We start from the raw sequence: 26,543 nt of genomic DNA, 5'->3' as shown, positions 1-26,543 counted from the left end.
TAGGTTGAAAAACTGTTAGAAAGTTATCTAAAAGAAATTGGAATTAATGAAGATCAATTTCAAGAAGCATGTACTTCTCCTCTTGCAAAGTCCCGGACATCACAGGTTTTGGCCTTTGTTTTGTAATACTATGTTAATAGAAATGGTCAGGGCTTGTTTTCCTTGAAACCCTCTGACTGTACTGCATAGAAGGTACAGCCATACAAAAATACTTCTCTTGAATATGTAGAAAAAGAAGCACATTTGAATAAAATATAATTGTAATATGGTGTCAAGTAAGAAAAATGTTGACATTCTCTCTTTGTCCATAGACTCAAAATGAATTGGCACTATACCCCACAGCTTCCATTATCCAGACTTCAGAGCTTTGTTTGGTCTGTGTTTAACATTTTTAAAATTGGTGACTAGGTTAAAGGCACAGATAGCATACTATCAAATTTACAAGTAATGCAAAGTTGGGAGGATGAAGTGGGACAGCTACCATACTAGGTAACAGTGGATCTTAAAAGACCTTGGAAGCTTACACATTGTGTTAGATCAGATAAGATGAAACTTAATAGAGGATAATCTGCTTCACAGATACAAAATGGGGAGGATTGGCTAGATAACAGTTTGTCTAATCAAATCCAAAAATTATTTATTAAGCATCAACTATATACAATGAAAACAGTTTTCCCTCAAAGAAGTTAGAGTATACTGAAGAATGAAATACATAAATGGATTAGCATATACTTGATAATTTGAGGAGAGAGCAAGTACTAACAATCCATCCACAAACATTTATTGAAGTCCCTACCAGGTGCCAGGCAGAGTGTTTGGAATAGAAAACACAAAAATGAAATAGTCCTTGCCCTCAGGGAGCTTGTGTCCTCTCATGGGAAAAATGCACACGTATAAGTATGTGTAAAAGAGATACAAAGTTCATTTGGTAGAGAGGACAATAGTAGCCAGGGTAGGGGGTGGGGATCAGGAAAGGCTTCATGCAGCATTTGAGCAGAGTCTTTAAGGAGATGAAGGATTCTAATAGGTGGAGGTTAGGAGTGAGTGTATTAGAGGCATGAGGGACAGCTAATGCAAAGGCACCTTAGTGGGAGGTAGAATGCCAAGACTTTAGGGAACAAAAGTAGTACTATTTGGCTGAAAGGTACATGTGGGAGGGGGTTTAGGGAGGGAATGGGGGTGTGGTGGAGTAGTAATATGTAATAAGCCTGGAAAGGTAGGCTAGAGCTACATTATGAAAAGCTTCAAGTTAAAGCCAAGGAATTTTACCTTAGAGGCAATTGGGAAGGTTCTTGAGCAGGGGAATAATATGGTCAGACCTCTGCTTGGCAGCTCTATGGAGGAAGGATTGGAGAGGACAGTTACTTGAGGCAGGAAAACAAATACAACATTCCAGTTATAGGGGGAAGCTGAGGAAAAAGCACATAGATGAGAAGTGAACAAACATCGAGTAATCACCTACTCTGTGCCTGGCGTGGTTCTAGATGATTTACAAATATTATCTCATTTGATCCTCACAACAACTTTGGGAGGTAAGTGCTATTATTATCGTTCCCCTTTTTTTTTTACAATTGAGGAAACTGAGGCAGACAGGTTAAGTGATTCTCCCAGGATCATACTGCTAGTAGGTGTTCAACAGTGAACTTGAAGTGACTTCAGAGCTAACACTCTTTTTATTGGATCTAACTGCCTAGCTTCCAAATGAAAGATGTTAGGCTGGGTGTGGGAAATAGAAAGCCAATTTGGTTGTAATAGGGAATAAGTAAGTGATGTGTGAATCTGAAAAAGTGGGTTGAGTCATACTGTGAAGGACTTTAAATGTTAAGCAAAGGAGTTTATATTTTATCCTGGAGACAAGAAGGAACCACTGGACCTTCAACAGGAGACTGACATTGCTACACCTGCTTAGTAATATTTTGATGACTATATGGAGAATAAATTGGAAAGTGAAGAGATTTGAGGCAGGAAAAACAAAAGGCTGTTGCAGTAGCCCAAGTGGGATATGAAGAGAGCCTGGCTGTGGTGAGGTGGCTGTATGAGTAAAGAGAAGGGGACAGATCTGAGAGATGTGGAAATAGAATGAATGAGATTTTGCAACTGATTTGATATGGTGGGCTGTGGTAAGAGAAGGGAAAAGTGAGAGATGACTGCAAAATAGGAAACCTCAGTTACTGAAAGGATGATGCTACCCTCAACAGAATGGAAGAAGGTGGATGGGTGGGAATGGGGGGGAGAGATTCTGTTTCGTACACGATGAATTTCAGATCCTTACAGACATCCAAGTAGAAAGGTCCAGCAGGCATTTAGTTGGCTCAGAACTGAAACTTAGAAACAAGATGAGGATGGCCTGTATAGATTAAGGGGTTAATTGCTAGAGATAATAGAACCCATAGAATCTACTATAATCACAGTTAGAGAATGTGGGAGAGAAGAGGTCCCAGGACAGAATCTTGGGGGACAGGGTTATGAGGCAGAACATGGATGATTATATTACAATGGTGACTGACAGGTTGTGGTCAGACAAGTAGAAGGAGCATCAGGAAAGATGAATGTCATGAAAATCCAAGGAGAGCTTACCTGGGAATAGGAGGTGGTGAACAGTGTCAGGTGCTGCAGAGAGATCAAGAAGGATAAGGACTGAGTATAGGCTGCCAGACTTAGCAATTAACAGATTGTTGGTAACCATTTAGAATAAAGTTATGTTTGAACGATGAAGTTTGAAGCCATGCTAGGAGTAGGTGAATAGGACAAGAAACGAGGAAATGATTGTACAAGACAGTTTATTCTGTGAACCTCATTGTGAAAGGGGGTGGTGGTGGAGAGAATAATAAGTTGAAAGGATGACAGAGGTCAAGTGAAAGTTTTTTAAGGATGGGGGGGATTTGGACATGTGGGTGGGATAGAAGGAGCCATTAGATAAGATGAGTTGGTGGGATAGGGATGACTGAAGATAAGAGGCACAGTGGAGGGGGCGGGCCTTGATGAAGAAAAGAGTTATTTCTTTGGCAGTTTAGGGCAAAGGAGGAGGGAACAGGAAAGGAAATCAAGGGCGTTTGAGGAGTAGAACTGGGGAGAACAACAATGGCCCCTATTTTCTCAGTGAAGTAGGGGGTGAGATCTTCTGTTGTGAGAGAGAATAGAGGGGGAAATTTAAGAAGAGAAGAGAAGGTTTGAAACAGCTGTTGTGGGAAATGTGATAGTCAGTTAGGGACTGAATTCCTACTTTCCCTAAGAAGCCTTTTTCTGATTTCCCCTTATTGCTTGTGCTTTCTTTCTAAGATGGTATCTTCAGCTTGTCCTCTGTGTGTGTGTGTATGTATTGTTTGTACTGTTTGTATGTTGTCTTCTCCATTGGACTGTAAGTTCTTTGAGAGCAGGGGGTGTTTTTTGCCTTTATATCCCAAGAGTTTCAATGTCTGGTACGTGGTAGGCATATCATAAATGCTTCTTGACTTGCTTGTTGATCCACTTAGCACAGTTCTCTTACTTCCTCTAGTGCTGTTCCATAGCATGTGGAGAGAAGGGAAGGCTAATTATAGGTATAATCTAGGATTTGAGATGGGACAAGGACAAGAGATTTGACAGAGTTGAATTGGTTATCAGCTATTAGGTTAAGATTGGGAAAGGAGAAAAGTGTGGCTAGAAGAGGGATGGTGGCTTGGGAAAGCATGGAGAAGTAGAATGACAGGCAAGTTGTAAGGACAAAAAATAGATTTAGGTGGGGTGAAACAGGGAGAGGTGGAAGGATAGGAGGTTAGGGTCAGAGAAATTTTGAGATGCTTAAGGGACAGTTAGAGATGGCAGTTGGTGATAAAGGACTAGAACTCAGGAGAGGGACTAGAGTTGGAAATACAATACTCATTTGCATAGAGTTGATTATTCAACCCATGAAAATTAATGAGATCATCAAATTAAATAGTATAGAGGAGGGGTTCCTAACTTTTTCTATGACATAGACCCCTTCTCAGACTAGTGTTTTTCAGTGCATAAAATAAAATAGTATTACAGAGGAAACGAATTACATTGACATATCATTATAAAAATATTTTTAAAAACAACTTTATGGACCCAAGGTGCAGGAATCTCTGGTATAGAGGGGAGAAAAGGAGGAGGAAGGCCGAAAGGAGGATTTTATGATATAAACACAATAATAATTGTAAAGGAGACTGAGAAAGAAGTCAGACAGATTGGAGAAGTAGGAGAGAGCAGTGTAATGAAAACCCAGAGAGGAGAGAGTACCCAGGAGAAGAAAGTGATTGAGTGTTAAATGTTGGAGAGGTCAAGAAGGATCATAATTGAGAAAAGGCCTTTAGCTATTGCAATTAAGAAATCATTGGTAATTTTGTAGAGAGAAGTTTCACTTGAATGATGAAGTTGGAAGCCAGATTATAGGGAGTTTAAAAGAGAGTAAAAGAGGTCAGGAAGTAGACGACCGGTTGTAAGGGCAAGCAAAGCGGGACTTTTTACTGTTTTTACTTTTGGAGTGCTTCTCAGCACCAAGGCAGTCAAGTGCCTTTGATTGAGTCTTGCCTTTGTTTGTAGGAAGGCCCACACTCTTTTGCTATTTAGGTCACAAGAATTGTGAAGCTCCTGGCCCTGAAAAAGGGTATATATACTCTGAGGTTAGCATTTTGCTTGGGACTCACTCATTGGAAGAGTATTGGTGTGGAGACTCTGAGTAGCTATTAAGGACACCCCTCCCACTCCCTGCTTTGAAAAGCCAGATGTTGGTGCTTCTGCCTCTGGTAACTATGTATGTATAATTTCGGTCAGACAGCTAGAAGCCTGTCTGTTGATATGTGTTATTTGCTCTGTTTATATTTTCTCAGTTTGTAATTTCTGTTTGTATTTGCTCTAAAGTTCAGGGTGCTGACTTTTTCCCCCCAACTAAGTGAATGATATATGTATGTTTAATTAAAGTGAGATTGTAAACCCCTTCAAGTTGCTTTCCTTAGAAAAGCAGATCAAATAACCTGTGCTAGCAGACCTCCTATGTGCTGGTGCTATTGGCCTTACACAGACACAGTAGCTGCAAGTAACATTGTTGTTACAGTAGTGTATTAAGCCAAAATGGGGAGAAGAGATATAAGATGAGAGTTAGCAAGGATAGATGGATCAGGTGAGAGTATTTTGAAGATGGGGGAGACATGGACATGTTTGTAGGCAGTAGTGAAGCAATCAGGACATGAGAGATTAAGTGTGAGAGAGTAGGGATGGTGAATGGGGCAATCTGCTGGAAAAGTCTGAGAAAAAAAGCCTTTAGATCTGGCTAATGGAGAGAAAGTGTTGGTAACTTTGGAGAAATTGTGAGTCTGAATGGCTTCACCTGTTTTTGATGGTATAAAGTTTGTTATGAAAAATAGCCATCTTTTGTTGCTTTGTCTGCTGTCCTCCCAGTTTTATGGGGTGACTTTGCTTAGGTCTCTTGTCAAGCTTTCTTTAAACACTACCTTTTCTCTACTGCTCCCCATTGTTTTATTAAGTGATACCGTTTGTAATCTTCCACTGTCATTCTCTGTAAGGTGTTGTAAAGGAATTTATATTCTAAGCCAGTGTTGTACTTTGCCTGCCATACCTGTTGGTTTAACAAATAAATTTTGTGTTGGCCAGCTAAGATGAATTTTAGGCTCTTTTTCTTCTTTTTTATGGCAGTTAGTATTCAGTATATTGTCAGAATTTTTGAAGGAAATTGTTATAATCAATATCTATGGCCTTTCCTCCATTCCTTTACTATTTTTTTTTACAACAATAACTCAGGTTAGATTGTAGTTATTTTATTTAGCTATTGTCTTTTTCTTATTATTTTTCTAGCTGTGAATTAATCTTTGCCCTGCCAAATATGTGGTCTGACTGTGCATAGAGAACTTATTGATTCAGGAATGACTCCCACAAAGTATTGAGTCCATTAAAATATAATCAGTTTTACTTTTTCGTGTTATTTTTTGATAATCATGTATAGCACCTTCTGATTCTTTTCTTGCAGAAAAAAAGTATTCATGGTATGTAGCATGAGGCTTTTGGGTTGTCTATTAGTTATAGCTTCTCTCATTCCTGACTGCTGAGCCATATTTCCCAACTTTTTTGGGTCGTTTTTGCCTATTACTATTTTTGTGTTGAAATCATCTAGTATCCAAATTTATGTTGATTTAATTGGGAGAGTCTTTCTGCATTTTTATGGAATTTATCTCCTTATCCTCTGCAATAAGTGTTGGCACAAAGGTTGCAATTATTTTCATGATGGTCTTATGCAAATACTTTTTATGAACTTCAGAATGTGATATGACCAAATATCTCATGAAATTGTTTCTTCTTGCCGTTGGATGTCTGATGAAAATCAAATCCTCCAATTTATTTATTTGTATCTTGAAGGAGAACCTTTGTCACTTCATACCTGAACCATTGCAGTAGACTTCTATATGATGTCCTTGATTTACATCTCTTCCTTCTCTAATCATTCTGCTACAATCTACCAAAGTGATTTCCCTAAAGCTCAGATCTTACCATATCACCCTTTCTCCCTTCAACAAACTCTAGTGGCCCTCCAGAATCAATGTAAAATCCTTTGGCTTTTAAAGCCCATATACCCTGGCCCCTTCTTACATTTCCAGTCTTCTTACACTTTACTCCTTTCCACATACTTTGTGATGTAATGACATTGACCTATTTAGTACTCCTCACACAAGACACTTCATTGCCTAGCAGATGACTAGCTGTCCCCCATGCCTGGCCTCATCTCCACCTCCTGGCTACCTTGGCTTCCTTAACTCTCAGCTAAAATCCCACCTTCTTCAAGAAGCCTTTCCGTATTTCCTTAATGTTAATGCTTTCTTTCTGAGACTATTTGCAATTCTTCCTGTATGTATCTTGTTTGTACATAGTTGTTTGCATGTTGTCTCTTCCATTAGATTGTAAGTTCCATGACAGCAGGCATTGTTTTTGCCTATTTTTGTATCCCCAGTGATTATGACAGTGCCTGGGACATGGTAGGCGCTTAATAAATGCTTATTGACTTAATTGAACTGGAGCTGCCCCATTGCACTTCTTGGTGGTTTGATTAGCTCTGCTTGATCTTGTCCTACATCACCTGGATTCCTCTGCCGACCTCCAGCTTCTCCAGTTAATTCTGTCCTCTCTCCCTGCCCCTGGTCTTTGAGATTAATAGAGCTGGATCTTTAAGGCCCTCTATGGAATCTTAAGACAGCCTGCTATGGACTTTGGAGGATTAGATCATTCTAGTTCAAGCTGTGCTGGGAGATTATGGGTTTGTTTGCCTGTGCTAGTGGGCAGCTTCCTTTCCTCATCCCTGTGAGCTGGCTGGCCCACTTTTTGGTGCAGTTCTGAGGTGAAGCCACTTAATGCAGTTTCTTAGTAGAGTTCTTGTTCATTATTTGGTCTGATACACATTTCAGGTTTTTGGTGGAGTAGGTATTGGGGAGCTGGGCAGCATTCCTTTGTTCAGGCTGACGTCTTGGCTATAACTTATAACTTTTTTTTTTTTGGAATTACAAAGCTACTTTTAATACTCTGGGGTAAGCCCCATAGGAATAAAAAACACTGGGAGAGGGTAGCTCCCTCACCCCCAGGAATGCCCTGGAGGAGAGCAAGGCTGCCTGTGGGGAAGGATGCAGAGGGAACCCACTGCAGACACAGGGCGAAGGGAATGCCATCAGTTCTGGGACCTGTGAGCGCTACACGAGGAGGCGAGAGCGTGACGGGACTGGCTCCAGGCACACGGTCGACGGGCAAGAGAGATGGGCATGAGCCGTAGAGTTACTTGGGCTCTTCCTTCTTCTCATTGGCTTTTTTCTGCTTCTGTTGCATGATCTCCGAGTCCCTCTGCTTTCGGGCAGCTGCAGAGAGCCCGTCATCCCGGCGTTTTCCCTTGCCGGAGTCGCTTTGCTTTTTCATGTTCTTCTGGCGGCACGCTCACGCTGGTTACCGCGGGTCATGGCGACGACAGCGGCTCCGGCCTGACTCGGTGGCGTCCGCTCTTTCCTCTCCGACGTCCCCGACCCCGCCCCTTCTCCTAACTTAAAACTTTTAATGTTCAAGGCTACATTTCCATTTTGAATTTGTGGTCTGTATGGTGTGTGTGGTCTCTAAGCTGTTGGTCCAAACCTAATTTCTCCCCCAACCCCGCCTACCTGTGTTAGGTAAGAGAGATAAAGGAATCAATGTTGAGGTGAGAACTAATTTTCCTTTGTTTCCTATACATCACATTCCAGTTTCTCATTTCCTGAGAATCTTAGTTAAATGATACTCATTTTTTGTAGTAATTGTATTTATACCAACATAGGTAACTTCATATAATAGACCTCTTTCAAAATGTGTTAATATTTCAGTTATTTTGAATGATCCTCAGTTGTTTTTAGCTAACCTGCTAGGTTCTAGAAGTGAGCACAGCATAATGGGTAGAGTCCTGCAATTTAAATCAGGAAGACCTGTGTTCAGGCGTCACCTTGGAGCTTTAAAGTGTGTCTCTGAGTCGTTTCCTTATCTAAAAAGTGAGGATGATAATAGCACCCATCTCACAGGGTTGTTTTGAGGTTTAAATGAAATAATGTTTGTAAAGTACAAAATGTCATCTAAATTTAGCCATTATTTGTATCTATCTCAATCAATTTTAATCAGTAATGAACAAATTACCGTAGTAGATTATAGCTTACAGACATTAATAGTTTGTTTTTTTGTTTTTTACTTTTAAGAGTATTTTGATATCAAACCAGCTGGTAACACTCCTATGCTAATAACAGCTGATAGTTGCATAAGTTTTGTGCCTTCCTCACATCAGTCTTGTAAAGTTGGTAGCCCAAGTACATCTCTTTGTCTTCCTTTTCCAGATGAAGACAGTGAGACCAAGAGAGGTTAAGTGACTTGTATGTGGTCACAGCTGGTGATCTGCAGAGTCATTATTCAAACCCAGGTCTCCTGATCTCTAGTGCAGCTTTTTCCGTTATAACTCTCATACTACTTTTTCCTAAATAAGACATCAATCCTTTAAGACCTGGTCCTTCTTATTAGATAATGTAGCATGGCTGATTTAAAGTGCTATATTCTTATTAAAATTTTAAATTATAAATAAATCATAGTTAACTTGTACATTTCTTTCTACAGGCCATCTTGCAACCTGTGTTGGCAGCTGAAGATTTCAGTATATTTAAAGCAATGATGGTCCAGAAAAACATAGAAATGCAGTTGCAAGCAATTCGAATAATTCAAGAGAGAAATGGTAAATTTCAAAAAATTAGAAATTTAAGTGTTAGACTTGTTTTACAGCCTTGTCTGTGTTAATTTAATTGTGATCACGCTACAGGTTTCTTGTACTACCAGAGCCTATAGCTAGTTTTATAACTTGAAGTGACACATGAAAGCCAAGGACCGAAGTACATTAATTTTATTACAGGAGTATATTCAATAATGCTAGCAATAATTTCCCCTTAAAATATTTGAGTTCTCCACTAAAAATAATACTTTCATGCTTCACTGTGACATGGATGTGACTCTTGAGTTCTTAGGGATTCTGCTAACAGAACATCAATGCTAGAAAGTTGTTGTGTATGGATGGACCTTCTTTCTGAGGCCCAGCCTACCTAAATTCTGAAAGACCTATCACTATAAAGTTGGCCACTTGGTGATGAAGTTTTTGGCCCCAGCAACTCATGAAGACCATACTAAGTCATGAAGGGGTTACATTCTGTCTCAATGGTGGGTATACTTGTATTAATGAAATATTTCATGTGAAATTATATAATTTTATCAGAATAATTTTTACTCATAGCATTTCCCTGAAATCACTCCTTTTTTTAAATATAGGAGTAAAACATCTCCAGATGCTCTGGACCAGCATTTTTGTGTCATTTTTAGATTGTAGAAGTTTTATGGACAAATTAATTTGGTAAAAGCTGGTCAAACAACTCCTTCATTTTTGTAGATTTGGAAATTGAAACTCAGAGAGGTTAAGCGATTGGCCCCAGGTCATAGAGGACTCAAAGAAGACCCAGACCCCCCCAGAGCAGCCTATTTTCCCCCAGGCCAGTATTCTTTCTACTGAATCATGCTCTCTTTATGCTCTTAAGTAACAGGAACTCAGCCATAAGGATTCATTGGGAAAAGCCCAACTTGTCCTCTGATACTGAATTTGAGTTACGAATATGTCATTTCTGTTTTCACCTCCTATCTCTGGAGCACCTTGCAGAATTGCGTAGAGAAAGCAGAAAACAAAAATATCCCTTCCCTTGTGTTTCCCTTGTGGATTAATCTTTCTTCAGAATAGCTTGAATGGAGAATTTTTCTCATGGAGCCAGCAGCTTCAGCCATAATTTAAAGCTCCCTCAAATTCTTTCTTAGCAGTTTAGGAAATTATTGAATTTAGCTTCTAGTTGGCCTCACGCTAGCTACAAACCAGTTTTCTGTGCTCTGGAAAAGAACCATGTACTTCATGCTACTCCTAGGTAGGGGTGGCGTACTGTTTCTCTTTTCTCCTTCCACTGCTGTATAAATTCATATAACATCTCTCTGAAGGCTCATAAAGATATACTCCCCGGTTTGGGGAATTTGCTGGTTTTATGACTGTTTGAAATATTAACTAATAAAACTTAATTTTGTTGAGCACTTGAAGTACAATAAATAATTAGTTTGAAATTATGTAGATGTTTGGAATTCAAACCAGAAACCCAAGTTTTTTAAAAAATGAAATAGAAACTACAGCTTTAAGTTTTAGTTGAATTTCAGTATAAACTTAACTCCTGGCTTGTAACACAGGTTATTCAGTTTTATGACTTTAAATAAGGTCGTTTACTTAATTCAGATTTTTATGTTCTTATAGGTTCTAAACTTCCATGCTAGCATCACTCAACAAATTATGGGCCTTCAAGAAAGAGTCATTTGGTGTACAAAAATCAGGGTGTACAGTAATCAGTAGAGATTACTTAGTTCTTCATAAGTTAAGAGGTTGGATCTAAATAGATCCAGTATAATGTTTTGATAGCCAAAAATTATTTCATGACAACACATTGATAGCCTCATTTTCCCACTGGATCAACCTTCTTACAAAGCTTGTCAGGGAGGAGAGAAATAATGTATAAATTTTGTGATAAACTTCTTTCCAGGTATGATTCTCTTGTTTCTCAGATTTTCATGATCTATCCAAATGTAATGTCCTTAGAATCGCAGAATTGGGAGAGTTGGAGGGGACCTCATTGGCCATCTAATCTAATCTGTAAACAAAGTAATCCCCACTATAACCTGAAGTTGTCATCTAGGCAACCCTTTCCATTTTTGGACAGCTCAGGTTGTTAGGGTATTTTTTCTGATGTTAAGTTTCAGTTTGCCTCTTTGCAGCTTCTACCTGTTGCTCCTGATTCTGCCCTCGAAGGCCAAACAGAACAAGTCCAATTTCTCTTCCACATGACAGCCTTTCAGTTACTTGAAAAGAGATAGAATGACCATTCTGAATTCTTTTCTTCAGATTAAAAATGCCCTGTTCCTTCAACTGAACCTCATTTGACAGGTATTCAAGGTCTTTCTCTATTCTGGTTGCATCCCTCTGTGAATACTTTCCTTCTCAAATCCTTCGTAAATTATGGCACCAGAACTGAATTCAGGACTCCAGATAAGATCTGTACAGTGTGTAGTGTTATTTCATTATTCCTACAAGCCATGCTCCTATTGAAGCCCAAGATTGTGTGGGCTTTTTAGTGTCCACATTACATTACTGATGATCTTGAGCTGGTATCCCACTAAAACCCCTCTGATCTTTTACCACACAAATGTTATCTAGTGTGGGCTCAGAAATGTCCAGTCTTCAATAAAAGCTACTGAGACAGAGCCCTGAGCCAATGACAATTTATTAAAGGGATCTGGCCCTCTTTAACAAACTGGTCCTCATATCTTCCTCACTATCTAGGACGACCTCTTTCTCTAGGGCCTTGGTTTTATAGTATTTGGCAAGATGATACAGAAATGATACAGAAGAGGCAGAATAAAATACAGGATCTTATTTGTTGACAGCCCAATACTTTGACCCTCCAGGAGAACCTACAGTCTGGGGCTGATGAGGCCTGGTAGAAAGCATCTACATGGGCTGAAAAATGGGCATGGCTGATAGGCAAGGCAAGCGTCACCCACTGGTCGAAGTGTTCTTGGCCATTTCCCCATGTCGGGCAGTAGAGATGATGAAAGGGCAGAGGGACGAAAAGAAGCTGGGGGACTCTATATCATCAGGACATCTCAGCCACACTGGGCTTGGTCATTTAACTCATCAGGGAAAAAAATTAGAGGTTCTCTGGTTAGCTTCCTGTGATTAAGCAAGTGAACTTTTAACCCATAGTTTAAAGTCCTGGGGCCTAATATAAGAAATAATCTGTCTAACCTTACCTAATTGCCCCTAAATATAAGATATGAAAATATATACTAATATTAGTTGTCTAGACTGATTCAGTATATATTAATAGATGAGCATAACAGAAATAATCACTATCCTCATGGAATCACAGTAAACTGAATAATACTGATTGGAATAAAATAGAGATTAAATTAATTATTTGACAAACTAAGCATGCCTTCCCTGTTTTAATATGCTTGTGAAGTTAATTACCCAAATATAAGACTTTCCACTTATCCCATTTGAATTTCATCTTATTAGATTTAGCCCAGTGCTCTAGCCTGACAAGATCTTTCTGGATCTTGACTCTGTCATCCAGCGTATTAGTTATCACTCTAGCTTCGTTTCTGCAGATTTGATGAGCATATAGCATCTGTGCCCTTATCCAAGTCATCAATAAAAATTCGACTGGAGACCTGCCACACTGATACTTGTAACTACTCTTCGAATTCTGCTTTCCAACCGGATAAGAATACGTTACTTCTTGGTTCCTAGTGGCTAAGATCATACTCAGTTCAACTAATCTATACTTCTTTATCTTCTCCACAAGGATACTTTATTAAAGAGATACTTTATTAAAAACTTGGCTAAAACCTAAATAAACTACATTCACAACATTCCCATCATCTTCTTAATAATTCTGTCAAAAGAGGAAATTAAGTTAGCCTAATAAGAGCTATTCTTGATGAAACCAAGCTGGAACTTTTTAATCACTGTTTCCTTTTCTAGATGTTTACCTTCCATCTCTTTAATGCTCCGTTAAAGAATTTTCCAGGATTTGAAGTTAAGATCATTGGACTATAGGTGGTAGAATCTGTTAGTTTTTTTGAATATTGGAACATTTGCCCTTCTGTCTTGTGGTACCCTTCCTTTTTCTGTGACCTTTTAGTTATCACTGACAATGAATCAGTACTCACATTTGCTAATTTTTTCAGGACTTGAGGATATAGTGTATCTGGGCCAGGTGTTATAATATTATGGAAGTTGATGATAGAAATTAAATTAGAGGAAATCCAAAATCCTCCCTTAACACATTAGAGAAATAAAGAGGATAGGTACAGAATTGTTGTTTGTGATGTTGGCTAAATATACAATTCATCATAAATGCCTCTGCTCTTATGGGTGAAACAGAATATAAGCTTCCTGAAAGTAGGGATTGTTTAGTTCTTTGTAGTTGTATCTCCTTTGTATTTATGCCTAGCATAAAGCAGGTGCTTATTATATGCTTGTTGAATGATTGATTTTTAAAAAGTTGTAATTTCACATAGCTTGAAAATGACTGTAATTTAATGTTGCTGCAATAAAGCTACTTCATAATCTTAAAGATGATAGCTTGCAAAGTATTTTAGATTTTGACTGCAAATTTCTATTTCATAGGACTGGAATATTGACAAATGAATGTTTTAAATTTCTTATTCTTTACATTCTTCTCTTTTTAATTTGATAGGTGTATTACCTGACTGTTTAACAGATGGTTCTGATATGGTCAGTGAACTTGAACAAGAGGAAATGAAAATCCTGAGGGAAGTTCTTAGGTATGTTTCTTTAATCATTTTATTACTTAAAGAATTATAGTACGATGTATGTATGTATATGTACATGTGCACATACATATGCAAATATACGTATATATGTGTGTATGTGTTTATGTGTATATAATGTACTTCATGAGAGAAGACTCAAGAAGTGTGGGAGTAGAGAAAATCTTAGCTTTCTTCAAGTATTTGCCACTTGTCATTATAAGTGTCCAAGTAATGGCTGGATGATCACTAACTGGTGGTATTGCAGAAAGATAACGGTTGAGCTGGATGACCTCTGAGTTCCCTTCCAACTCTAGGATTCTGGAAGCAACTGGGAAAGAATGCTGGACCTAGAGTCAGGAAGACCTGAGTTTAAATCAGGCCTCAGATACTTATTAGCTATTTGACCTTAAGCAAATCACTTAATCTCTGCTTCATTTTCCTCAACTGTAAAATGGGGATAATAATAGTGCCTGCCTTTAGAGTTGTTGTCAGGATAAAATGAGATAATATTTTTAAAGTGCTTAGCACAATTCCTGGTTCATAGTAGGTGCTTTATAAATGCTAAGTATTATTATTATTTGATGGATTAGACTTGTTCTGTTTGGTCCCAGAGGGCAAAACCAGGAACACTGTATGAAAATTGCAAAGAAGTAAATTTAGGCTTGATTTAGGAAAAATTTCTTAATTATTTGAGCTGTCCAGAAATAGAAAGGTTGCCTCTACAAGTTGGTAGGTTACTTTTCCATAGAAGTCTTCAGTCAAGCACTGGATGACTACTTGTTAAGTATGTTATTATTTGTTTTCTTTTTTGAAAAGGGCCACTGATGTCCATTCTAACTCTAGGATCTTGGGGGGTTGGAGTTGAGCCAAGATGGCAGAGTAAAGGCAGGGACTCGCTTGAGCTCTCCCTAAACCCCTCCAAATACCTTTAAAATGATTCTAAACAAATTCTAGAGCAGCAGAATCCACAAAAAAACAGAGTGAAACAAATTTCCAGCCCAAGACAACCTAGAAGGTCAACAGGAAGGATCTGTTGCACCAGTCTGAAAGAAGAGTGCAGTCCAGTGTAGGCTGCTCCAGCACAGGCCGCACCAGTACAGCCCCAGCCCCAGCAAGTCAGGAGCAAGCCTTGGGAGTGGCTGAATCAGTGGCGGCAGCGGGCAGCGGCTATTTCTGGAGCTCTTGGTCCACAGATGATAAGGGAATCGAACAGCTGGTCAGAAGGAGATCACAGGGATCTCTTTGATAGCACTGAGGCAGGACTCTGTTGCTTTTCCTGTACTTGGATATTGGTTGCAGTCCTGGGTGGCAGTCCTGGGGCAAAGAGGAGCACTAGCATAGCAAAGCTTACGGCTTCTGTGGAGAGGGGACCCTCCTTACAGTTCCAGAGCAGAAAGTGTGCTTGTAGGTACTCACAGAACAGAGCACAGGCCAAGAGAGGAGTAAACACCTCTCCGTGGATCATACCACCTTAGAAGAACTGAAAACTTACAGGTCCTTAGAAGTATCTCTGAAAACAGCTGCACAAAATCCCTGAAACTTGGGACAGTTTGCCCTCCACGCTGGAAGCAGAGTCCTAACTTAGCAAAGAGTTAAAAGGCCAAGTAATAGGCTGGGAAAATGAGCAAACAACAGAAAAAAAAAACTCTGATTATAGAAACTTACTTTGGTGACAAGGAAGATCAAAACATACACTCAGAAGAAAAGTCAAAATCCATATGTACAAATATACTTATAGCAGTCCTTTTTGTGGTGGCAAAGAATTGGAAATTGAGGGGATGCCCATCAATTGGGGAATGGCTGAACAAGTTGTGGTATATGAATGTAATGGAATACTATTGTGCTGTAAGAAATGATGAGCAGGCAGACTTTGGAAAACCTGGAAAGAGTTATATGAACTTATGCTGAGTGAGGGGAACAGAATCAGGAGAACACTGTACAGAGTTACAGCCACACTGTGTGATGACTAACTTTGATGGGCTTGGCTCTTCTCAGCAATGCAAGGTTCTAAGACAACTCCATAAGGCTCATGATAGAAATTGCTATCCACATCCAGAGAAAGAAGTATGGAATCTGAATACAGATTGAAGCATACTGTTTGCTCTCTCTCTTTTTTTGTGTGTTTTGTTTCTTCTTTCTCACGGTTTATTCCATTGATTAAAATTCTTCTTTACGACATGACTAATGTGAAAATATGTTTAATATGAATGTGTATGTAGAATAATATCAGATTACATGCTGTCTTGGGGAGGGGGAGGGAAGGGAAGGGGAGAAAATTTAAGACTCAAAAGCTTGTGGAACTGAATGTTGTAAACTAAAAATAAAAAAAATTTTAAAAAGTACCTTAAATTCAGGACACATACCTTAAATTCACAAAATACCTCCACTTAACAATGCCTTAAATGAGAAGATTTAAAAAAAAAGAAAAGTCAAAAGCTCTTCCATCCAAAGCCTCCAAGAAAACTACGAATCGGTCTCAGGTCATGGGAGGGCTCAAAAAGGATTTGGAAAATCAAGTAAGAGAAGAGGAGAAATTGGAAAGAGAAATGAGAGCAATGCAAGAAAATCATGAAAAACAAATCAACAACTTGGTAAAGGAGACCTAAAAACATGCTGAAGAAAATAACACCTTAAAAAGTAGACTAGACCAAATGGCAAAAGCGGTCCAAAAAAGCCAATGAGGAGAAGAATGTCTTTAAAAGCAGAATTGGCCAAATGGAAAAGGAGGTCCAAAAGACCACTGAAGAATATAATTCCTTAAAAATTAGAATGCAGCAAATGGATGCTAATGACTTTATGAGAAATTAAGAAATTATAATACAAAGCCAAAAGAATGAAAAAATAGAAGACAATGTGAATTACCTCATCAGAAAAACAACTGACTTGGAAATTAGATCCAGGAGAGAGAATTTTAGAATTATTAAACTACCTGAAAGCCAAGATCAATAAAAGAGTCCAAGCATCATCTTTCAAGAAATTATCAAGGAAAACTGCTCAGTATTTTAGAACCAGAGGGTAAAATGGAAATTGAAAGAATCCACCATTCGCCTCCTGAAAGAGATCACAAAATGAAAACTTTCACGAATAGTATAGCCAAATTGCAGAGTTCCTAGGTCAAGGAGAAAATACTGCAAGCAGCCTAAAAGAAGCAATTCAAGTATTGTGGAACCACAATTAGGATAACACAAGATTTAGCAGGTTCTACATTAAGGGATTGTAGGGCTTGGAATATGATATTCCGGACGTCAGAGGAGCTAGGATTAAAACCAAGAATCACCTGGTCATCCAAGCCTTTATTTGGACACTTAGAGTGACAGGAAACTTATGACCTTTCAAGGCAATCCATGTCATTTCTGAACAGTTCTAATGATTAGTAAATTTTTCCTTAAATTCATCTAGTATCTACTGCTCTGAGAATTCCATCCAACTTAATATGATGGAATCAAAATGAAGCTAGATTTGGAAAGGGATATTTATTCATTGATCAGTAAATAGTTATTCATATTGCTAGGATAGACAACTTATATCTTTATTTTCTGCTTAAAAAATTGTCTTTTTGGTGACATTTATGTTCCAGAAAATCAAAAGAAGAATATGAGCAAGAAGAAGAAAGAAAGAGAAATAAACAGGTACATACAGTATATTTAATGTTTAAAAAAGACCATCATTTTTACTAATAAAATAAGTGTATGTCCAATTTTTTATATTCAAGATAAATTTTGGGGGGAGATACCACAGTACTTTCTCTGGGAAATTTTCATTTTTTTTTCCTCAGAGAACATTGCTGTCTATGCGTAATTTTCATTTGTGAATAGTTTCGTTGACAACCCATTTGCAAAAGATTTCTTAGAATGGGTTACTTATACAATTGATCAGTCTCATTTTTTGCCATTTTCAGAGGGTGACATTTTCTGATCTTGTGCTCTTTTGGGAGGGAGGGAGTTAGTAAAGGCATCTTATTTTACACATATTTCTTCACTGAAAAAGTACATATGTATATCTCTGTATATTTTCATATACATGTATGTGCATGGAGCCATGATTTGATCCATGGAATGAACATCTGTCTATGTAAGAAGATGCATTATGATGGCATTCTACTATATTGTAAACCAAAATTAATTGAATCACTTATATAATGAGATTCTCACTTTCAGTGGAATTTCACTTTTTAGTTTTTAAATAAACTGTTCACCATATTATTTCACATGGAAATTTCTGATGTTTTAGATCAGAAATTAATTACCTTTTCTGTGACATGGACCTCTTGGCAGTCTTGAAGTTTATGGACCCTTTCTTTGAGTTATATTGTTAAATACATGGATTAAAATGCATAGGATTACAAAGGAAACCAATCATATTGAAATGCAATTATCAGATTTTAAAAATAAAAACCCACGTTCACTGAGCCCAATTTAAGAAACCCTGTTTTAAATGTGTATTTTATGCTAAACTAAAAAAATGCAAATAGAATTCTCTATTGCCCACCATTATTGATTGTCATGATTGATAGCTAATTTTGCCATACGAGTCAGTAATAAAGAATGGCTGTGTGGGGGGGGGGTCAGGGAAGTGGGAAAGGGCTATAGTAACCATTTTGTAGAAGGTTTGTTTTTGCGTGTTCTGAGAGGCCCCAGCTTCTTTGCTGTCTGTCAGGATAGATGGGGAACATACTCATACATATTCAGGCATGCAGAGAATCTGTCAGTAAGTAGTAGACTGTTGTGTTTGTTCTGTGTCAGGCATCATTTGGTAAACTTTATTTTTTTTTCTAATCCTGTTTTTCCAAGTATTTGGGTCTTTGAAGATGTTGGTTGGCATTAGTTAAATTTTCAGTACCCCTTGTATCCTCTGGACAGAGGCTGTTATGTATGTGGTAAACTCACTTTTAATATCAGAAAAAAAAAAACTTTTCTTCTCTAGTTAAACATATGAACTCTATTTTGGTTGTCAAGTAGGTGATCAGAATAAGGCTCGAGGCCCACTTCCTTGTGTGGTGTTACTTGTGTTAGACTGCTGACTGACTGGCAGAAACTGAATCTCATGTTCATGCACAGTTCCTGTGGTTTGGAGACAACAAATTCAGCACTCAGCAGATTGCTGTTTTTGCTTAATATATATGTTAGAAACGCCTTTAAGTCCAAATATACTGTATAATATCCACATCATCAGCGATAAGATTTGTCTCACATGGTGAAGAGCTACTTTTAACAAAGCTTGGAATTTGAAGAAAGAAGAGCCTGATGATTCAGCTTGTGGCTTAGTATGATAAGGTAGAAGACCAGTAAGGTGATATTCTTATTTGAAATAACCTTTCCATCCTCAGAGCCTCATTTAAGAATAACATAAATGACCTTGTTCATGATTTTACTTTATCCAAAAATCATAGTGATCTTTTAGCTTCTAGATTTAAAGGATGGACTCTTCTGCAAGAGGAGCACCAAATGAAATTTCTCTTGAGAAGCATTAAGAATGATAAGTATTCTTTGTTTTTGAGGGATCTGACAGTGATTGCTCTTTGATTAGGGTTATGTCGTAGGTATACTAAATATTGTTGCTTTACACATGAATGGGACAGAAGAAACAGCAAAACCAGGATGTTTAGAAATATTGGCCCCAAGGAAACAAATGATTGTAGGAGGAAAAGAAAAATATGGTAAGCCAACCACTGGTTAGTCTTGGAACTATTTTCTTACTTCTATTATACAATAACATGGAAACGAAAATTTTTGTCAGTGTGATGAATTAAAATGGTGCAAGTTTTCTTTGAAAAATAAATTTCTAAAAATGAGGCTAAAATCACAAAAGGAATATTTGTGGATCTTCAAATGATGGAAATCATGAAAGATGAGCATTTTGAAAAAATGACTACTGGAGTTGAAGTAACTGCATGGAAATAATTTTTTAAAGTGACCAAAAACTTTCTGGAAAACTACAAGTGAGACGATGACTAAGAAATTGCCAGTGATCTTCTCAAAGCCTGGAAAGTTATGGGATATAACAATTCACACAGGAGCTGTTTTTTGGATTTATATTTATACTTCTTCCTGGAAAACCTAAGTGTTATTACTAATGGGAAATACTTTCACCAAGAGTGTTCCGCAGAAGATGTGGGAAAGTTGGGACCCTAGTGCACTATTGGTGGAGCTTTGAACTGATCCAGCAATTCTGTAGAGAAATTTGGAACTATGCCCAAAGGGCAATCAAATTGCGCATACCCTTTGACCCAGTAATACCACTACTAGGTCTGTATCCCAAAGAAATCATATAAAAGGGAAAAGGACCCACATGTACAAAAATATTTCTAGCAGCTCTCTTTGGTAGCAAAGAATTGGAAATGATCAGTTGGGGAATGGCTGAACAAGTTGTGGTATATGAATGTAACAGGGTACTATTGTGCTGTAAGAAATGATGAGCAGGCTGATTTCAGAAAAACCTGGAAAGACTTACATGAACTGATGCAAAGAGATATGAGCAGAACCAGAACATTATACACAGAAACAGTAACACTCTGCAGTGATCAGCTATGATTGACTTAGCTGCTTTTCTCAGCAATACAATGATCTAAGACAATTCCAAAAGAGTCATGATGGAAAATGCTATCCACATCCAAAGAAAGAACTTTGGAGTCTGAATGCGGATCGAAGCAGACAATTTTCACTTTTTTTTGTTTTGTTTTTCCTTGTATTCTCTTTCTTCTTTCACAACATAACTAATGTGGAAACATGTGGGGGGAAAAATACTCCACAATGGAAAAGTGATATCAAATAGAGTCTAAACGTGCTGGCTAGCACTTAGATGCCCCAAAGGGATGCTCTGCAGGTAGAATAGAATAGGAAATAAGCAGTAGTCATATCTTAGGTAAGTTAGGCACAATTTTGTTTAGGAAAAAATAAGATTTTTTAAAAATATAAAACTATTATCCCCATGACAGTGGTGGATGATAGACAAAATCTGAAACCATATTTGAAATCAGCACAAAAACACTATAATTTTCACCCTTATAGATCTGATAGAACAAACTCGCTTTTTGTTGTTTTTGTCCCGATATATAACATGATCTGTTTGAGAAGAACCAAAGATTCATTTTGGTAGATGTTAGAAAACTTCAAGCATTCAAAGTAGTGATTTATAGATGCTCTCAAGTTTAAAAAAAAAAAGACTTAATTTTATTTAGGTTTCCTGTGTGTCCAGCTATCGGTTTTATGGCTTTTCCTTTCTCAGGTGGCCTGGGAATATAACAATAATGGAGCCATAAGAAATAAGAATGGCAGGCATAAATGGAGGAATAGCTAGTTACCTTCTCAAAATTTCCACAAGAGATTTGGAAATGTTAGTAATGGCTCACAGACTTTAAAAAACTTACTTGTTTTTTAGCTATCCAACAAACAACAAATAGTTGTTTTACAATGTAAATGATATTATTTAAATTTACTTTAACTTATTACATTATTAAGTTTTCAGATTCTAAAAGAGAGGATCCTTCAGGATATTCACATGAAGTTGCAAAAATGAAAAAATCTCTAGGAGATGATCCAAATTTTGCTCTAACGTCTTCAGGTAAGATTAATCTGTACTTAATTTAATAATCAGGTATGCCTTTCCAGAGAATGTCAGGCTTAATCTTTCCAATCTGCTACTTTCTTGCCATCAGTCAGTCAACCATCACTTATTAAATATTTACTATATGCCAGGAACAGTGCTCAGCACTGGGGATACAAAGAAAGACAAAAGTCAGTCCCTGCTCTCAAGGAGCTCACAGTCTAATGGGGGAAGACAAGCAAACAACTATGTACAAACAAGCTATATACAGGGGGAGCTGCAGATAAGCAGTAATGGGAAGGCATATCATTAAGGTATATTAGGAATGGCTTCTTCAGAAGGTGAGATTTTAGCTGAGATTCAAAGCCAGTGGAACTATGAGATGGGGATGAGGAGGAAGAGAATTTCAGACATGTGGAACAGCCAAGGAAAATAAGGACAGGACTTTATTTGCCTCCGGCAGGGAGGCCAATGCAGTTGAATTGCAGAGTTTGTGAAAGGCTGGAAAGTGTAAGATGGCTAGAAAGGTATTAGGCGATAGGGAGTGGGGTTTATGCTATGTTATGGAGGGCTTTAAAAGCCAGAGGATTTTATATTTGATCCTGGAGGCAATAGGGAGGGAATAGGGAGTTGATTGAATGGGGGTGACATGGTCACATTCGTGCTTTAGAAAGATCAGTTTGACAGCTGAATATAGGATGAATTGGAGTGGGGCTGGTGTGGGGAGGAGGACTTGAGACAAGCACACCAAACAGTAGTCTTTTTCAGTAGTTCAGATGTGAGGTAATGAGTATCTGAAGTAGGGTGCTGGCAGTGACAGAGAAGAAGAGGGGCATATGTAAGAGATTTTGTGAATGTAAAAATGACAGTACTTGGCAACTGATTGGATATGAGGGACGAGAGAGAGTGAGGAGTCGGCTGACACCTGGTGTCAGCCAAGGTCACTGAGAGGGTAGTGGTACCATTCACATTATTGTGAATGGGAATTTAGGAAATGGGGAAAGTTTTGGGGGATAAGATAATGAGTTCAGTTTTGGACATATTGAGCTTAAGGTGTTTATTAGACATTCAGTTCAAGATGTCATATGAGCAGTTGGAGACCAGAAATCTGAAGAAAGTTTGGGACTGGACAAATAAATTTGAGAATTGTCTACCTAGAGATGATAGTTAATCTATGGAAGCTGATGAGCTCACCAAGTGAAATAGTAGAGAGAAGACAACCTAGACACACTTTTGGGGGAACACCTCATTTAATGTTATGTTCTGGGTGAAGAGTCATCTTTGGTGTGGTGAATCAGACCATTATAGTTCACGTACAGTTAGACCTGAGGCCTGCCTGCCTTTAGCTTGTCCAGGAAACAAAACGAGTTTGAAGATTTGGGGTCATTTTGAGGTGACTTCAAACAAATCTAGTTCTCTTAGTCCTCTGTTAAGTTTGGCCACCAGTATAGTTCATGTGCTTGTAACGACAGTGTTGCTTGCAGCTACTGTGGCTGTGTAAGACCAATAACACCAGCACATAGGAGGTCTGCTAGCACAGGTTATTGGATCTGCTTTTCTAAGGAAAGCAGCTTAAAGGGCTTTACAATTTCACTTTAATTAAACATACATATATCATTCACTTAGTTGAGGGGGAAAAGTCAGCACCCTGAACTTCAGAGGAAATACAAACAGAAATTACAAACAGAGTAAATGTAAACAGAGCAAATAACACAGATCAACAGACAGGTTTCTAGCTGTCTGACCAAAGCTATACTTACATAGTTACCAGAGAGAGAGGCACAAACATCTGGGTTTTCAAAGGTTGGGGGGCTCCTTAATGGCTGCCCAGAGTCTCCACACCAACTCTCCTCCAATGAGTGAGCCCCAAACAAAATGCTAACCTCAGAGTATATATACACTTCTTCAGGGTCAGAACAGCTTCACATCTCTCGGGGGCTTCACACCTCTTGTGATCTAAATAGCAAAAGGGTGTGGGCCTTCCTACAGACAAAGGCAAGACTCAATGAAAGACACTTGATTGCCTTAGTATTGAGAAGCACTCCAAAACAAAAGACAATAAAAAGTCCCACTTTGCCTTGCCATTACAGTGCTATGCAAAACTGTTCTTCCTGAGAGTGGCCACCTACTGTAAACCTGTGTAACCATCTAAGGAATAGTTCCCTCTTTGCTTTGGGAATGTACAGCTAGCTGTCCATCTGACTACATTCTTAAGTCTATATTACTATTTCCTATGGTGCTTCCACAGGATTAATGGCAACATTTCTTAGCCAGAGGCAAGTTCCCTCCGGGCTATGTAATGAGTAAGGATGCTATATCATGAGTAGGAGCTTCCTTCCTACCTACTCACTCAGGAGTTGAAGGCTTACCACCAATGTGTCAATATCTTCATAGGGATGATCCTTCTTATTTCTCCTATCACTTGGGTGGAATCTCTCAATGATCATGTTTGAATGTTCCCACCTATTACGATAATATTCTCCTTAGCATTCTGCCATCATATTCATTCATTTTTCATGTTCAGACCCTCCCCCTAAAGTCCTTGTACCCTGAGAATGTTGTTTCAGCTTTGAATTGCACAGGTACTACTCTAGGTCAAAAGTATCTTTGGCATACTCTCCACTTGTTATTGAAAAAGAGCTTATTCACTTATTACTGGAAAACACATTTTGCTTTAGTCCTTCTGAGAGGTTCATCCACTTGTCTCTGGTTTGGCCCAACCACTATATTTATAGATGATCCATAATCCACCAGTAAGGAGCAACTACATCCCCCAACCTGCACTCCAGGGTGTCCTTAGTAAGTCTTCGGTTCATCCTTTCGGTAAATTCCATTGCATTCTGGTTTCAAGTGTTCACATTACTAGCTACTGCTTTCTCATAATCTCATTCATCCAGAAATCTGCCAGTCAGATTATGTACCATTTCAATATACGTGGAATTACCTTTCCCTTTCAATGGTAATTAATCCAATATGCTTTTACTACATGTTAATTCTCAAAATGATGAAATATCTTTTAAATCATGTCAGAACTCAGTTCCATCCCGACATCCACATTTAACCCACCAAATCCATATTTAAGAAAAATAATGAAGTTTTGAAAGTTTGATTTTTACCAAGCAATCTTGAAAGCAATATTCAAAAATATCTTGGTTCTTTGTATGGAAAGAAATTATTTTGCATAAACCAACTCATTCTGACCCATAGATTTGTTCTCTTTACTTGCACCCTGACACAGTTAATTTAGGTGCCCAGACTTATCCTGTGTAAGCCAACAGAGACAGAACTAGCATTGGGTAAATAGAACTTTGCCCTCTAGAGGCACATTAAAATTCTAGAACCCGGGAGGACAGGCCACTCTCCCTTGACTCTCTTCTGTGACCACCTTCCTTTGACTCTCTTTTGTGACCATCCTCTTCCACTGCTCTCTTCTGCACTATTATATTTCCTACTTGGTACCAAAATAGATTTGTCCCAGGAATCATTGTTTTATGGCTCTACTGGCCAGGTAGGAGATGCCAAATCAACTAAACTTCATGCTGTAAAAATAGTTTTCTAATTTCCAATTCATTGACTGTTGATTTGAAATCTATATGGGCATTCTTTTTTCCACCTGTTTTGTGTTCCAGCTGGCAGGAATTTTGTGAAGGCTTCTTTTGTTTTCACTGAAACTCACCTTTACTTCCTTTTAAATACAGAATTCAAAGCTTTAATATATGAACTTTTCTTGTACTTTGCAACTGCTAGAGAAAGACACAATGCTTTTTTCCTAAACCATATCAATCCCTAATAAATCAATGGATACTCATTTAAATGGATTCAGAGACACATTTGTCTAGACACATATGTGTTCATCTCTCCCACCCCCATCCCAAACAAACTTAACATAGCCATAATGAGAGGTTAAAGAACTTAAAGAACTTAGTCAGCTTTTTGAAATCTCTGTGGTTGAATTCCTGCCGGTTTCTTCACACCTGTGAATTAGAATATACATATCAAGGAGGCTCCCTTCTTTTCCAGAGATTTCTGGTTACCTCAAAGCCACAATTTACGTTTCATAAGTTTCCCATGTTTCATGTTTCAGTTGGCGGAGCAGTTTCATGTTTCCCATGTGTTCAAACCATGTCTATCTAGCTTAAGGACAGAAAATAATCGGGTTTCCAAGATTTGGTACAGTGGAACAGTATTAGATTTGAAGTTGGAAAAACCTAAGTTTAGATCTCACCTTAAACACTAGCTGTGTAATACTGGGAAAGTGACTTAATCACTCTCAGCCTCAGTTGCATCATCTATAAAATGGGGATGATAATAGTACCTATCTCCCAGGATTGCTGTGAGAATCAAATTTGGTAACATATTTACAGCAAATGTTGGGGCACTATATAAATGTTAGCCTGGCTATATATGTACATATATCTATATCTATATATACATATATATGTATATACATGTGTATATACATATGTATATACGTATATATACATATATACATACATACATACATATATATGGGGGGGAGAGAGAGAGAGAGCGAGCCAGGATCCCTCTTTATTTAGCTGTTGGGATTTAATTTGTTTAATAGTCATTCTATCCAAATTAGTTCTTTTTTTTTTTTAGTTCCTAGAAAAAAAATTTATTATGGATTACAAAAGGGAAGAGCCAGTAAAGCTTCACATTGTTTACCTGGATTTTCTTTTTTTAATTATTATTATTTTTATTTTTAGTTTACAACATTCAGTTCCACAGGTTTTGGGGTTCCAAAATTTCTCTCCCTCCCTCTCTTCCCTTTTCACCCCCAAGATGGCATGTAATCAATGTAGGTTCTGTATTTACCTTCACATTGAACTTATTTACCTGATAGTCCATTTGTAAAGAAAAATTATAACCAATGGAATGAATCATGAGAATGGAGAAATGAAATCAAAAAAGAAGGGAAAAAAAGAGAGAGCAAATAGTTTGCCTCCATCTGCATTCAGACGCCATAATTCTTTGTCTGAATGTGCATAGCTTTTTCCATCATGAGTCTTTTGGGGCTGTCTTTGAACCTTGCATTGATGAGAGGAATCAGGTCTATCAAGATTAGTCCTTACAGATGC

General features: G+C 38.1%; 1 protein-coding gene across 2 annotated transcripts in view; it reads left to right on the top strand.

Moving 5' to 3' along the window:
* CFAP36 (cilia and flagella associated protein 36) overlaps positions 1-26,543 on the top strand; it is a 44,125-nt gene that overhangs the window by 5,552 nt on the left and 12,030 nt on the right. The window contains exons 3-7 of one of the 2 annotated variants that reach the window (XM_036750685.1): positions 4-105; positions 9,115-9,229; positions 13,830-13,917; positions 17,483-17,534; positions 21,363-21,465. In XM_036750685.1, the coding sequence (XP_036606580.1) occupies positions 4-105; positions 9,115-9,229; positions 13,830-13,917; positions 17,483-17,534; positions 21,363-21,465 (460 nt within the window). The remainder of the gene's footprint in view (positions 1-3; positions 106-9,114; positions 9,230-13,829; positions 13,918-17,482; positions 17,535-21,362; positions 21,466-26,543) is intronic. The other variant, XM_036750686.1, reaches the window with a different exon arrangement.

This window comes from Trichosurus vulpecula, chromosome 3, assembly GCF_011100635.1.
Source record: "Trichosurus vulpecula isolate mTriVul1 chromosome 3, mTriVul1.pri, whole genome shotgun sequence".
Lineage (NCBI taxonomy): Eukaryota > Metazoa > Chordata > Mammalia > Diprotodontia > Phalangeridae > Trichosurus > Trichosurus vulpecula.
The sequence above is the reverse complement of the archived record's forward strand: the minus strand, read 5'-3'. Positions and strand labels throughout refer to the sequence as shown.